General features: G+C 38.0%; 1 protein-coding gene across 2 annotated transcripts; it reads left to right on the top strand.

Annotated features, from left to right (window-relative positions):
* Positions 1 to 351: 351 nt before the first annotated feature.
* rab24 (RAB24, member RAS oncogene family) lies at positions 352 to 13,784 on the top strand. 2 transcript variants are annotated; one of them, XM_004561788.6, is made up of 9 exons: positions 352 to 820; positions 1,531 to 1,730; positions 3,272 to 3,340; positions 4,489 to 4,567; positions 7,653 to 7,720; positions 8,425 to 8,524; positions 9,352 to 9,402; positions 10,532 to 10,591; positions 11,727 to 13,784. In XM_004561788.6, exons 2-9 carry the CDS (start codon positions 1,614 to 1,616, stop codon positions 11,792 to 11,794), a joined length of 612 nt encoding a protein of 203 aa, XP_004561845.1. In that variant the 5' UTR covers positions 352 to 820; positions 1,531 to 1,613; the 3' UTR covers positions 11,795 to 13,784. The 2 variants fall into 2 exon arrangements, with proteins under 2 accessions (XP_004561845.1, XP_012777480.1); XM_012922026.5 differs by having other exon boundaries at positions 355 to 820; positions 11,724 to 13,784.
* The last annotated feature ends 391 nt before the right edge of the window (positions 13,785 to 14,175 follow it).

The following is a 14,175-nucleotide window of genomic DNA, read 5'->3' as shown; positions in this document are numbered from 1 at the left end:
TATGTCTTTTTGTGACTCTCTGTTACTTTTGAATAAAAATGTTTTTATAAAATAAAGTTTAAAAAAGTGGATCATTTTCTTGTGCCTGGTGGTCTCATTCAATAATTAATGCTTGAGATAAATATATCCATGAATTAATTGTATAATATGCTAAATCAATACATATTATTATTATGTGTGCAACTTGTAATCTTGTATTCTTCTAGATTTAAGTCTCTTTTTTTTAACTTCTGGGTGATTTTCTGATGAGATTAAGGTGCACACAGGCAGACTGAATTAAATAATAACAGTAAAAAGCTGTGGTTGTGGTAGGGTCATTTGTGGCTTTCAACATCCGTCGATTGTGTCATAGAACTCGGTCCACTTCCTCTTGGAAACCGCCTCTCTCCGGTATTTGGTTCCCACCCACCCAAACAAAGCTCAGCTGGCGATTTTTTTCCTCACAGAGACGATACTTAGCTTCGTGTCTGCCCCAGCGGCAGTAACCTGAACCTGTTTTCAGAGGACTGGATTCCTGATAACCAGAAACCATGACCAGTTGGCTCCCGTGTGTCCCGGTAACACGCTCAGCTGACTGAAGGCTTGTTTATAATTTCACTCATTGCGCAACAATAATAACGTTAACCGAGCTAACCGCCAGCGCTACCAGTACTAACACCACCCGGCTCTGCGAGGCTGGGAGCAGAGATGAAGAGCGAGCCGACGGCTGCTGTGTCCACTTTAAAACGGATTTGATAGACGGGGCTCAGCCTTGGTTTTGGTTCCTGCTGGGAGGAGATCTGATGCTACGAGAGATTTGTTGAGTCAAGCTAGCTACCCGGTGAGTTTTGATGTTTTTATATGTAGCCTAGCCCAACTCGGGAGCCCTGAAACCCTGTAAAGATAATGCTCGGCCGTGTTTGAGCAAGTAAGCTAGCTGGATCATTTCTAGCTTCATGCAAGGTAGTAAAACCACACCTTTGCTTTTTTTTTTATTAAGAGAAAATAAAAGAAAGAGACTTTAGTAAAACTCTAATTAAAGCTAACTCTATATCTCAGGAATAGAAACACACCTAGTAAGACTTTCCTTTTAAATTCAGGTTATCTTAAAATAATATAGTAAAGTACATAGTGTATAAATATTTAATCTACGTTATGATAATTAGTGGTTATTTTCAATGACAAGTGCAGCAGTTATGCAGTAGTAGCTATAAATTTAAAGGAAATAATTCGTGTTTTATGTTGTTAGTCAGATTAAACTAGAAATTAAGGCTACAATTGTACCTTTTTCTTTACCACTTTTATGTAGGTTTTTGAGGGTTGGGTCTTACTGCTGCAGTTTTGTTTCACTTTCATCTTTGAAAAAATAAGAAAAGAAATGCATCCAGAGATTCAAATCGTAAAAAAATGATTGTGAGATTCCCTGTGAAGTAACTATGGTGTTAACAGACTCTTACAGAACGGGTGAGGATTTAAGTTGGTAATTTCTCATTGTTTCCAGTGCATGATTTATAAAGTTCAGTCTCTAACTCGTGTATTTTCTCTTTTCAGCTGCCTTATAAATCAACTCCCCTCTGCTCTCCCTTGTTTGCTGTGCCGTGGTCTCTTCTCTGGCTTTTCCAGACGCCGTCGTTATGACCGCAATGCGTGTGGACGTCAAAGTGGTGATGCTAGGAAAAGAGAGCGTGGGGAAGACTAGTCTGGTGGAGAGATATGTTCACCATCGCTTCTTGGTGGGCCCGTACCAGAATGTGAGTGTCAGCTGCTCCACTTCAATTTTCCATGTTGGTCTGCTGCCTCCATGAAGGGCTTCAGTTTTAACTTTAGCCCAAGGGAGGCTGTGGTAACAGAAGATCAAGTCTGTGATTGTTTCAATGCGTCAAAGCTCTGACAGGAAGTAGGGTTGCAGTAATGTTTTAGTACATTTCTGCAAGCTAATGCTGCATTTTCCATAAATAATAACAGTATAGTAAACATTCTATATATACCACCTTTGCAAAGGGCTTTGACAAACAGACAAACACAGACCAATCAATGGCAGATCTAAACATTAAAGTTGGACAAAAAATGTAAACTTATACATGTATAAGAAAAGAATAAAGGGAGCCTAGAAGGCAAAAGTATAAGGTAAGACATCAAGTAAAAGAGAGTTCTAAGAGGTGGTTACCCACTCTGCAAGCCTAATCTCCTCAGGTAGGTAATTCCAAAGTAGGCACCTTCAGATGTAGGTCTGGAACAACCAGGAGGCCCCACCTAAGGATTTAAGGCTCACTCATTTCTGCAGCTGTAGGCCTATGAGGCAGACATCCTCAATTCTATCTTGTAAAGGAAGCTGCTCTGTTGATGACTTTCTCCATGTGAGAGTGTGAAAGTATTGGTTTTATCCTCACAGTGTTGACCTCCCTCGTTCTCACTTAACAGTTTATTTATTCTCGATTCCTCGAGCTTAGGTGTGGGCAATGCAACAGGCTTTTAACAAAGTGAGCCATCTTCACCTATGAGCCTTATTTTAAAGTGATTCCAATTAAATATGACTGCATCATAAATTGTTTTCTTAGACCCAACAGGATTAATGGCACTTGTTTTATATCTTGGACCACTTCTAATTGCACCATGTGACAATACTGTGAGGTGCAGAAAGTTTGATGATCCAATTAATCATCTCAAATAATCAAGTATTTTTCCCACCATGGTTCGTTTATTCCAGCTAGGTGTCACACCCGTTTTATACAAGTCATTAGCCTCTTTAAAGCCGCAGGAGTTAACCCAAAATGCTTTCTGGTTTAGGCAAACCTGTTAGCCTTCCAAGTCTCCAAAAACACAAACACTAAAATAGAAGACGTAAGTAAACACACATCATGTTTAAAATCTACAAATGGAAACAAAAAACAATTAACGTCAAAATGATAAAAATAGCTTTTAATGGTATTCAAAGTGCATATTTAGGATTTTCTGGAAAATCTAGATATTGCTTACATTTCCTACAACACTCATGTAGAAAACACCTGTGGATCTTTACTTAAAGCTCCTCCATCAAGCCATCTCTCTTCCTTTCCTCTGTCCTCCAGATGGATTTTAGGAGACACGAAGTCTTTCAGTATGACGCAATGAGATTGATTTCTGTGTCAAAACCTGCGTACATTTCGAGGAGGCACAAATTAGAGAAATGAGAAAAGCTTTAAGAAAAAACGAAATCCACATATCATCTGACAAATATCAATCTAACATGGCTGAAAGCAGTCATATCATATGTTTGCAGTGTCTAACCCCACTGCTTCTCTCTTTCTGACAGACCATCGGTGCTGCTTTTGTTGCCAAGCCAATCCAGGTGGGAGAGAAAGTGATTACTCTTGGAATATGGGTGAGTTAGAGGCTGCCTAAAATGCACGTGCTTTGTGATAGTCAGTCGTTTCACATTTGATCCCTTTCTTGCAGTTCAATGAGCTGATGGAAGATTCATAAACCCAAAAAGGAATTTTGTATATTTCCCTTTTTTTTTTTTCCTTTTTTCAAAATTTCCTCTGTTTGAAGACCGGAAAATAGCCATGAGTAAGAGCAAAGCCAGTCCGATGTCATTTGTCCTGCTGAAGTTGCTACTTTATGCTGTTAAAAGGTTCATACTAACAGTAACTCTGTCTATTTTTTCCAAACCCAACTACCCACTGCACTCATGGTGTCACAGCTTCAAAGTTATTGGAACCAAGAGAACTAATATTGCTAAGCTTTGCTATGTCACAACCAAAACTTCCTCAACACAATAAAACTTTATGTACCATATGTATTCCAATAAACGGTCCAGAATTTTCCTTTTTGTGCACCATCAGCCAAGCTGACTGGTCTCCACCCCATGTTGTGCTTTTGTCCCTACAGGCCTTTGTGTTGTTTGTGTTGATCACATTTCCAAAGACCTAGCTTTTAACTGACTACCTGGTTTCTGTTTTAGGAAATAACCAAAACAACAGCCTCTTTATATCTTTAATACCGGTATAATCATACTTAAATTACTACCTAACTGAAGGTTGATGATTCTGAATTTTCCTTTCAGAATAGATTAATGTCATCAGCATGTACCCAGTATTAATGTATCTTAACTTTAATTTAAATTAGTCGATGTTAGTGCCAGTTAGAAGAACTCTCTGCATAGCTGTCCTGACTCAACCTGCTAAAGGATTAAAAGTCCGAAGCTAAACAAATGGTTTCCCTGTGTGAATGTGGAAACTATGTAAAAATGATGGCGTGTGTGTGGGTGGATGCAAATAGTTATTAATGAAAGTAGTTTTTATCATATCTCATATAAATGGTAATAAGAATAGAGGTAAAAAAAAATACATAATATTAATTTGACCTGTAAAATTTTGGAACCACAGCCTGTTGTGGCATAAAGATAAAGCATTTGAGCTGTTTATGATAGCTTTAAACAAAAAGTTAAGGCTTCTCTCCTGATCATTTCATCACTGTTTAGGTTCCAGTTCCAGTTAGTTCATCTCTTCTCTTGTGTTTCCCACTCAGGACACAGCTGGATCAGAGCGTTACGAAGCCATGAGCAGAATCTACTACAGAGGAGCTCGAGCCGCCATCGTCTGCTATGGTAAATCTATACTTTTACAGTGAAGAGGAGATATTCCTACGTTAATAACTTCACTGGATACTCACCCTGACCTCCTGTCAAAATCAGCTGATATTTGTTGTGTGTGTTGAAAGTTGGTGCTTCTTAATTATCCTTGTTTTTCCACTGTTTTTGGTGCCTTGTAACTTAAACTTAGCCTAAATACATGAGTTAGCACAATAATTTGTTTAGGGCTGAAAAACACATTTAAGAGCAATTTTACAACCACTTCAGTGTTGCAACAAAATCGCGTTTGTTAAGCAGCTTTGAGTATCAGTATCAAGAATGTCAGGTTGGCCGGTGTGCAAATTAGCACAGTGTTGCTGATAATTATGACGCGCATATCTGGTTTATAAAGATGATGGTGTTCACTCACTTTCAGTCACAGCCAGGTTGAATTTCATGATACGTTCTTTTAATAGGTGAGTCGTGACTGTTAATGTGTTACAAGGGGACCACAAGAACTGTGACAAGTCAGCTTGGCCTGCGTTTCTTTTCTTAGTTTCAGATTTTGTTTTCCCACCCTCATTTGGGCGACTGTAGCTCAGGGGGGTTGGGAAGCGCATCTGTAACCGGAAGGTCGCCGGTTCGATCCCCGGGCTCTCTGTCCTGGTCGTTGTGTCCTTCGGCAAGACACTTTACCCTACCGCCTACTGGTGTTGGCCAGAGGGGTCGATGGCGCGATATGGCAGCCTCGCTTCTTTCAGTCTGCCCCAGGGCAGCTGTGGCTACAACCGTAGCTGCCTCCACCAGTGTGTGAATGTGAGAGTGAATGAATAGTGGCATTGTAAAGCGCTTTGGGTGCCTTGAAAAGCGCTATATAAATCCAATCCATTATTATTATTATTATTATTATTATTATTATTATTATTATAAATTCTGAAGTTATGAGGGTCAAAACGAAAGTGTGGGTCGGCTTCAGTACCAGTTCTGCTCGGTGCTACCACAGCTCACTCGAGGCAGCAGTTTCCATTTCATAAATGAGACGTCCTGCCCATCACTGCACTCTGTAAAACAGTCAGGAGAATCCTTCAAAGGCAGGTACACTGACTCGACCTGGTGATGATTTCAGCAGGTGACGTGTAAATCAAACTGGTGTTGTGATGTCCGGTTTGAGCTGTTGTGTAGAAAAATGTTTCAGCATGTTGTGGGCATTTTAATCCGACTTTAAATAATCATGTTACAGATTACAAGATTACAGCTACCAATGCTTTGGGCTGTTTCAACTGTGCACATATGACAGTGCTGTGGAAAATTTGAAACCGGTTCTCAAGCAGCACCGGTTTTCAATTCCAGTCTGTAATCTCTGTATATCTTCCTATTCAGTATCATTTATTGTGACAGAAAGGTCCCATTTCCATCTATCTAAGGTCTTGGAAAAACCACAGGTGGCAACAACGGCTATCATTTTAGGCATTTGAAACCACAGCTTTCTGATAGAAGATATGTACGGTTGTGCTTTGCAATCTATAATATCAAATTTGTCAATGGCAAAAGAAATTGAGTTTAGGGAAACAATATTTCTCAATCCTTTTAAACGGCAGTAATGCATTATCAGTTTTTTTTTCTTTCAGTGTATTACCCCATTTCCTAGAATCGGCATCAAGGAATCCTGGCTTAAGTGTTAAGAAGCAAACTAGTTGGTGTGGTGTTGGCCTCTAACCAAAGAGCCACTGTCCAGTCCTGAACTGCTTTCAGATCTGTGTCTTTTTTCCACATTGGGGAACTTTGTAAAAATAGTTGGTGGATAGTCATTTCCCAGCAGATTAGTCACACTGCTGTGATGTTTAGTTTAACATCTTTCTTCTTTAACTTCCTCCTTCTTAAGTTGGATTGTATTTCACCTTATAGCCTAATCTTTCAGCATATTTAATCAATTATATTATCAAACAAATAATGGACAGATTGGCTGTTAGTTTTAATGTGTGACGAATATGGGGTGCCTGCTCTGTATGGATTGGTGTGTGTGTGTGTGTGTGTGTGTTAGGGCTGCCACAAACGATTATTTTGATAGTCGACTAGTCACCGATTATTTTTGCGATTAGTCGACTAATCAGATCATCATCCATTAGACGTAAAACTACAGCTTATTGCACCAGCAGCATCTGCTCTTATATAACTATCATTAGCTTACAGCTTTAAGTGTTTAAGGTCTGTGCTAACTAAAAATAAAGACAAGATGATAGTTTATTAAATTTTAATGAAGTTTTCAGATTGTTTCGGTGGAGTTTAATAAACTCCTTGCTATCTAAAATATAACAGGACACTGGAGTATATTCTCCAGCATCTCACACTTCTGATAATCAGCTGTCTGCTTGACGTTTATTCAGCTGTGTAAAAACTATAACTTTAATCTCAGACAAACTGATTTACTCAGGAACAAATAAAATACTAAAAAAAAAAAGCCAAACAATAACATTTTAAGTTATCTAAGTGACTCATATATATTCAACCTGAGTAGCGAAAGACAGCGGTGGGTTTGAAAACGATTTGCGGGGAGTCCGGTGTTCTCACGGCTCTAGTGAGCCTCGCCCCCGGCTCGCTAACGAGCTAGTGGGTAACAGACATCTCTGAAAACGTCGGAGCGCTTTTGAAAATATGTGGTGTCCTGATAAACTGAGCAGATATTTGAGGTTTACACAGCTACATTCTCGCCTGAAAATATGTTAAACGTTTATTTTGTGACCCAGAAAGAATAATAAGAGTAACATTAAAACTAACTAGCTGCCGCCATTGTTGGAAACTGCGCTGGGCCGCGCTATGAATTCTGGGACACAGCTGCTTCTTCTTCTTCTTCGGGGTTTAACGGTAGCTGACATCCTTGTACATGCAATGCTGCCATCTTCTGTTTCAGTCCGTTATTACACTCTTAAATCCTGCCACTTATTCCTGCGTCTTTTGTGATCTTACAAAGCTTCAAACGACGCGTCGACTATTAAATCAGTCGTCGACGATTTTGATAGTCGACGTAATCGTGACTAGTCGACTAATCGTGGCAGCCCTAGTGTGTGTGTCTAGACAAGGATGTTGAATACTGAAAAGTCTGCTGTATATTTTTGGCTTTCAGATCTGACTGACAGCAGCAGCTTCCAGCGAGCTCGCTTCTGGGTCAAAGAGCTGCAAAACTACGAGGAGGTAAGATGGTTTCTTTCATTGAAATGATTGCACGTCATTTGATATGTGATTTTTTTTTTTTTTTTTTTTTTTTTTTTTTTTTTCTTCACACGCCCAACAGTCATCTTAATATGGAAGCTCAAAAGGGTTTTGGGGGCATTCAGTTTTACACCATAAGTAAAGTTAGCAAATTGCGTTTATACAATAGCCGATTTATACAATAAAATTGTATTATGATGGTGTAACTCTGCTAGTTGGCTGTGTTGGTTGCTAAATTGGGGTTTCAGTGTAATTGCCTCTGAGGTAATCCGGCCTCCATTTTGTAAAGCAGTCAGTTTATATGCATCTGTTAGGATAATGAAGCACTGAAAAAACACTGTCTCATTCTGAACTCTATTTCAGTCCTTTACACAGCTGAAAGTACCATATATTTAAAGCAGGCAATATCTAATCAAATAAGACTCAGCTTGATGGATGTGATCAGATGGTTCAGTTTGTAGTAAAAAAAATATAAGAGTTCAGTCCACAACCTTATGGAAGATTGTTTTTATTTTATTTGATTGTTTTATTGATCCAGATAAATGTATGTGTTATTACTATCTGTGGCCGCACAGTCTGCTGTCAGCGAGGTTTACTTGAAGCTGAAGTCCCACATTGGATTTCTGAAATTTCCATCATGTCAGTTATGGACATTGTGTTTTATTCTGGTGTGTTGTGCACTGCAGCACTGTAAGATCTACCTGTGTGGCACCAAGAGCGACCTGATCCAGGAAGACCGGAGTCTTCGCAAAATCGACTACCACGACGCTCAGGACTTTGCTGAAGGTGAGCCCAGTGGAGTGTAGACATGCAGAAAGATTACGCTGTAACATGTTTTCTTTCTGAGACGGTGGCCTGGTCAGAAGTGAATTAACATCAGTATGCTTAACAGTATGCATTACTTATGAAAACAGTTGAGCAATAGTCTTGTGGTTTCTTTCAGGTTACTGATTTCTGATTTTCGAAATTTTCAAATTCCTAAAGTTGAGGCATTCATAATTTTCTAAAATGTAAACATAAATACATAAAACATGGAAGAATAAAAAAACCTAGTTTGGTTGTTTATTGATATAAAGCTAGTCAACTTTGTCTTTTATATGTGAACAAATTTACAGACGATCACAGACAGTTTCAGTTGTATCCACAGTGTCACTTAAAAATACCCTGAGTGTTTAGTACATGAGTCATTTTCCTTACTTTATATACTGTAAATATGTGTTTGAACTCTATAAATGCTCTTCAGCTGTGGAAAAATGATTTATAGTTGATTCCTTGAATGTTTCTGATATTTTCTCGTCTTTTTCTTGAAAATTGTATCCGAGACAGCTTTAAGAGACCAGTCAGATGTGTTGACAAAGTTGATCATTTAACCTTAGAAACAGGATTTTCCACGTGCGCTGTCATGTTTGAAACTGGGGGAAAGACTGTATACTGAAGAGCTTGTGAACACTCTGGATGTTGTTAAAAGGATGTTAAGAAATCTCTAACTTCTGTCTGCTTTCTCTGTGTGATCAGCCCGAGTTGCAACACAAACACAATTTCTCTTCACTTACATAAGTTTGTCCTTCAGACTGACTGATGTTTAACCTGAATGTTCTGGTTAATATTCACAGAGATTGGTGCACAGCACTTTGAGACCTCCAGTAAAACGGGGAATAATGTAGGTGAGTTCGACCTCGAGTCACCGGAAGACTTCATGTAACACAGGTTGTTGGCTCTGACCGCAGCCTCATTCATTCATTCGTGGTTTTGATGAGTGAGGAAGTGAGCTGTAGCATTAAAAATATGGGTATGTTTTCGTTAACATGCAGGATGATCAGAGGATGGTCAGAACACAGCATGGCAGATACAAGTTGGCTCCTCATAAAAGACGCTTGAAGCTGCTGCAGATACCCACTCAGTTTTGGATTAAATGTATTCTTAGCAGTGTTGTATGTGCAAATGAAAGCCTTTCAGTTTTTGATTGGAAACATTTCAAGAGTATCAAAACTGTTGCTCTTTGGCAGCTTTTCTGTCTGTAAAAATGCAACACAGGGGTCAAACTTAGACACATTTCTTCACAAAAACAGGAGGCAGAAGGAAGGTTACACAGGGTGACCGCTTAAGATCTGAGTAGTGCATCATGAGGTTTTCGAATTGGTGTGTGTAGCCAGAATCAAACAGGGACAAACTGACATGACAAAATCCACCAAAATGGCATAAAAAGTAGGTTACTGATTCACCCAAGTCCACCTTTTATTTTTGTTTACCCAAGAGAATCTCTGCATATTTTCACACCCTTCTTCAAACAAAACAGCTGACATGAACTGGACAAATGTTATTTTTAAGTTACTTATTAGCACATAGTTTTAATATGTACTGATAAATTTTGTGCACTTAAGAGTGTTTCTCTTTTTTTATGCGAGTGTGATCAAAGAGTGTTACCATAATTTTCCGCTAATCACAGCCAGACATATTTAATTTACTTCCTGACAAGAGAAAATATTTAATCTAAGAAGCTTAATGAATGGATTAATTAATTGGTAGATTATTGCCAGTATTCTAGTGTGAGGCCATGGCTGAATCTGATGATTAAAGTCTAATTAGAACAAGAGCGTTGTCTCCTTTGTGGCTTTTAGCATTCTCTCGCTGGATGCAGGTTTTGGAGCATCCCTTATCAGCCTGCTTACACTAAAAGAAGCTATTGCGTGCTGTACACCAGGTTTTAGGAATGTGAGTTGGCTTGTTTTTGTTGGCCATGACAGATACGAACTGATGGAAACTGACAGGCCTCATTCTTCCTCTGCTTTCCAGATGAGTTATTCCAGAAAGTTGCAGAGGATTACAACAGCACTGCTTTCCAGTATATGACAGGTAAGCGTGTCGTTCATGTACACAGATTGTTTTTGTTATCTTTATATCAATTCATGTGGCAAGGGTAATGGAAATTTGTTTGAAGTTATGTTATCCGTAGCAGAATTTACTGCAGAACTTTCAGGAAAATCTAATTTTTTAAAGTTAAAGGTTTAGCATCTGTGCAGAAAATATTAAAAATGTTACACATCCACAAAAGCATGGAAGTAACAAAGGATTACAAATAAAAGCCCTTGACTTTTATTTAATGACTTTATATTTAATTTACTTTATTGCAATTTGTTGTTACTCCATCAAAATCAATAGTTCATCTATATTATGATGTTAAACTAGCATACAGTTATATGGAATACAAGTCAACATACTTTATATCTAAAGATTTTTTTCTAGTAGTATTAAAACAAATACTTTTTAAAATAAAAAAATAAGAAACCAAGTTATAACATTTCACAAACAAAATTCATGGATTTAAAAAAAACAAAACTTTTTTGCACAGAAATTAATAAAAATCCTTTCAGAATATGTAATAAATAAACAATGCTGAGACCAATTGTTCGTTCTTTTTTTTCTTTTTTTTTGGGTCCAAGAATTTCTGTTTGGTAAATGTATAGCTGAGATTTAGACACTACAGTATTAGTGCTCAGATGGGATGGTGCATGAGGGATCACATTTTGGGCTTTTAAATAGTATTAATCCAAAATAAAAAAGCAGAAATTAACTGTGACACAAGTGATATGAAGTAGCCATTCATACTTAGAAAATATCAGTGGTCCCAGAAATGATCCCTGAGGAACACCATCATAAAATGGAGTAAGTTACAAATTACTGACCTATAATATAGTAGACGCGGGACCTTATAGAAAAGTTTAGACTTTGGAGAAATATATCTATTATCTTTGTTGCTAAAATTTTGGGGAAAAAAGACCAGTACCAGTCTTTTAGATGTGAATATAAAGTTAGAGCTTTCAGCTAATTAACTTAAATGGGAAATGGGTGAAACAGGTTTCCTTAGGTTTGGCAGGACTTTCTCTAATCTATACAAACTATCAAAATGTAAAAGCAATATGCAATGTGTTTATCTCCTGGAAATGATCTCAAACTAATTTAAAGTCCTATCACTTTTGTTTCATAGCAGAGGAAACGGGCGTCGACTTAGGCCAGAAGAAGGACTCTTATTTCTACTCCTGTTGTCACAACAACTGATGCTGAGGAGCAGGACAGGAAGTGTTTGCATTCCCTCAGCTGGAGTCAAACCTGGAAATGCTGGAAAGCTGTAACTCATCTATGAATGTGGTACCAAATCACAAAAAGGAAAATCAAACAAAACTCTTTATACTTTGTTGGATATGTTTCTTTTTTTCTTTTGTGCCATAATGAACTGAGAGCTGCAAGACTTTGGGGAAGAGGATCCTCAACTGCTGGGTGGTGAGGGACTTAAAGACCACCACGCCCACTTTTTTCACCAAGTTATTCATATTTATCACCATATCAACTTGTGACTTTCCTGCAGCCCACAGGGCGATAAGCCTCCCCAAGTTCACAGTGTTAAACAATCAGAAGCAACACTGTGGTTGGACAACAGCCTGCAGTGGTAAGGGTGTGGGATCCTCACTGAAGCCAGACTGAAAGAGAACTCGATTGATGCTGTGTGTTTTAGCGGTTGCTGTGTTTTGGGAGGGGGAGTTGTTTGTTTGCAAATGCTGATTTTGTTTACCTCCAACTGTATTTAACATTGTTGTGGAAACACATCTGTCAGTCCTGCTCATGTTCAGTCAAGGCTACACAGATGGAGAAGCCAGCTAGGATGAAGTGTGTCAGAAAACTACTTGTGTTCCTGCTCTTAATTAAAGCCGGGGTAGGCAACATGACCCATAATAACCTTTCAAGAGGGCGCTAGACTCATGCAACTCCTCTACGCTCTGATTTTAGGCTTTAAAAGAAATCAATCAGTTAAGTTAAAAAAAAAAAAGAAAAAGCCTGAGTAAGAATTCATATGTGGTAGCTTATTGGGTTTTGCAGAAGAATTTTTACCCAGAAGAGTAGGGTTTGAATCCTATGTGGAGACCAAACTAAGCTCATGCTTCAGGATGAAGGTTGTAGATTCTGGCACAATCTTGGTTTGTCTTTTCTAGTTTTCTACCCGCTGCATTTTTAAGTGAAATACTTGAAAAACTGGCAAAACACACGACATTTTTCTTTATAGAGGCCTTTACAGTAACAGTACATCTTTTGCCATGTGTCAGCCACGAAAGCGCCGTACGCTGCCACTACTCAGACTTGTTGTGCATTTGTCCTAGTTGCCACTCAAGGTAGTGCACCAACACCCACAAAACCCCCCAAAAACTGTGGCCCAAAAAGCATAATTCCCAAAGACAAAATAATTTAAATAATAATGCCTGAATTGGGTGTAAATTTCCCCCCCCCCCCCAAAAAAAATCCAGTATGAAGTCCAATTGCTGTGTCCAACACAGCAAGAACACTAAATGCTGCTAAAAACAGATCTGTTTTGCATCATAAGCTACAATTTCTGTAAAAATGTCCGAAAAATAAGCTGGTTTTAAGGAGGTGACTAACAACACGCCCACATATCTGTAATTAAATTGCATGGCCTGAGCTGCCTAAAAGAACATTTTTAGGGAATGTTACTTTTCTACAAATAATCTACTGTTTTTCTAAGTTTGAATGCATCTCTCAAAGAAAGAAATATATCTGACAGATTTCTAGCAGGAAAATCTTGGAATGTTCAAATGATTTCAGGAAGAAGCTCTTCTGCAGAAGGACGATCAGCGAAAAGCCTCGTGGGCTAACATTGTAATGTCCCACAAACATTTAAAGCTATATTTAAGATTCGAGTCACTAATTTATTGCCTTTTAAGTTGTACTGCGCAATGGACTTGTAGGTTGCTGCTTTGATGTGTTGATGTTCAATATTGATGCAAATATTTTTTAAAAAACAACTGATGTCCACATCTGTTCTGAAAAATAAAAGGCTCATTCCAAGAATGTTTCAGAACGCAGATAGATTGTAAGTTTGAATTGATCCACAGTATTTTGCTTGTGTGTAATATTTGGCAAAGACTGACAAAAATACTGTATATGCGCAATTTTGGCATTGGATTGCATATCAGCATAAATCTTTGCACGTTTGCCTACAGAAGTGAATTCGAGGAATACTAAAAACCTTTTTGATTCAGGTTGGTATGTTTGGCTTTTTATCCCACACTTACAGCCCACTTTAGTGGATCGGACCAGTGAAACTCCTTTTTCTTGATATAAATAAGTTTTAACTACACACTTAATCCATGACATATTTTAGTATTAGAAAAATAAGTGCAATTTCAAAAGCATAAAAAAATGCTGCAATGAAGGAAATCTGTCACCATGACTCTTTGGGCATAAATTGTAAGAAATAAATGGAAAATAATGGAAAAAGTTGTAACTTATTGCCCAGACTGTCCTGTCGTTATAAAAAAGAAAATTTTGATAATTCACAAAATATCATATTAAAAAAATATATTTCTATATATCTATAGTAGTGAAAACATACTAATTTGGATCCTTGACTTGTGTGATTTATTTTAATT

The sequence above is a fragment of the Maylandia zebra genome, linkage group LG10, assembly GCF_041146795.1.
Source record: "Maylandia zebra isolate NMK-2024a linkage group LG10, Mzebra_GT3a, whole genome shotgun sequence".
In the NCBI taxonomy this organism is placed as follows: Eukaryota; Metazoa; Chordata; class Actinopteri; order Cichliformes; family Cichlidae; genus Maylandia; species Maylandia zebra.
Note: the sequence above shows the minus strand (reverse complement) of the source record. Positions and strands in the feature narration are given on the sequence as shown.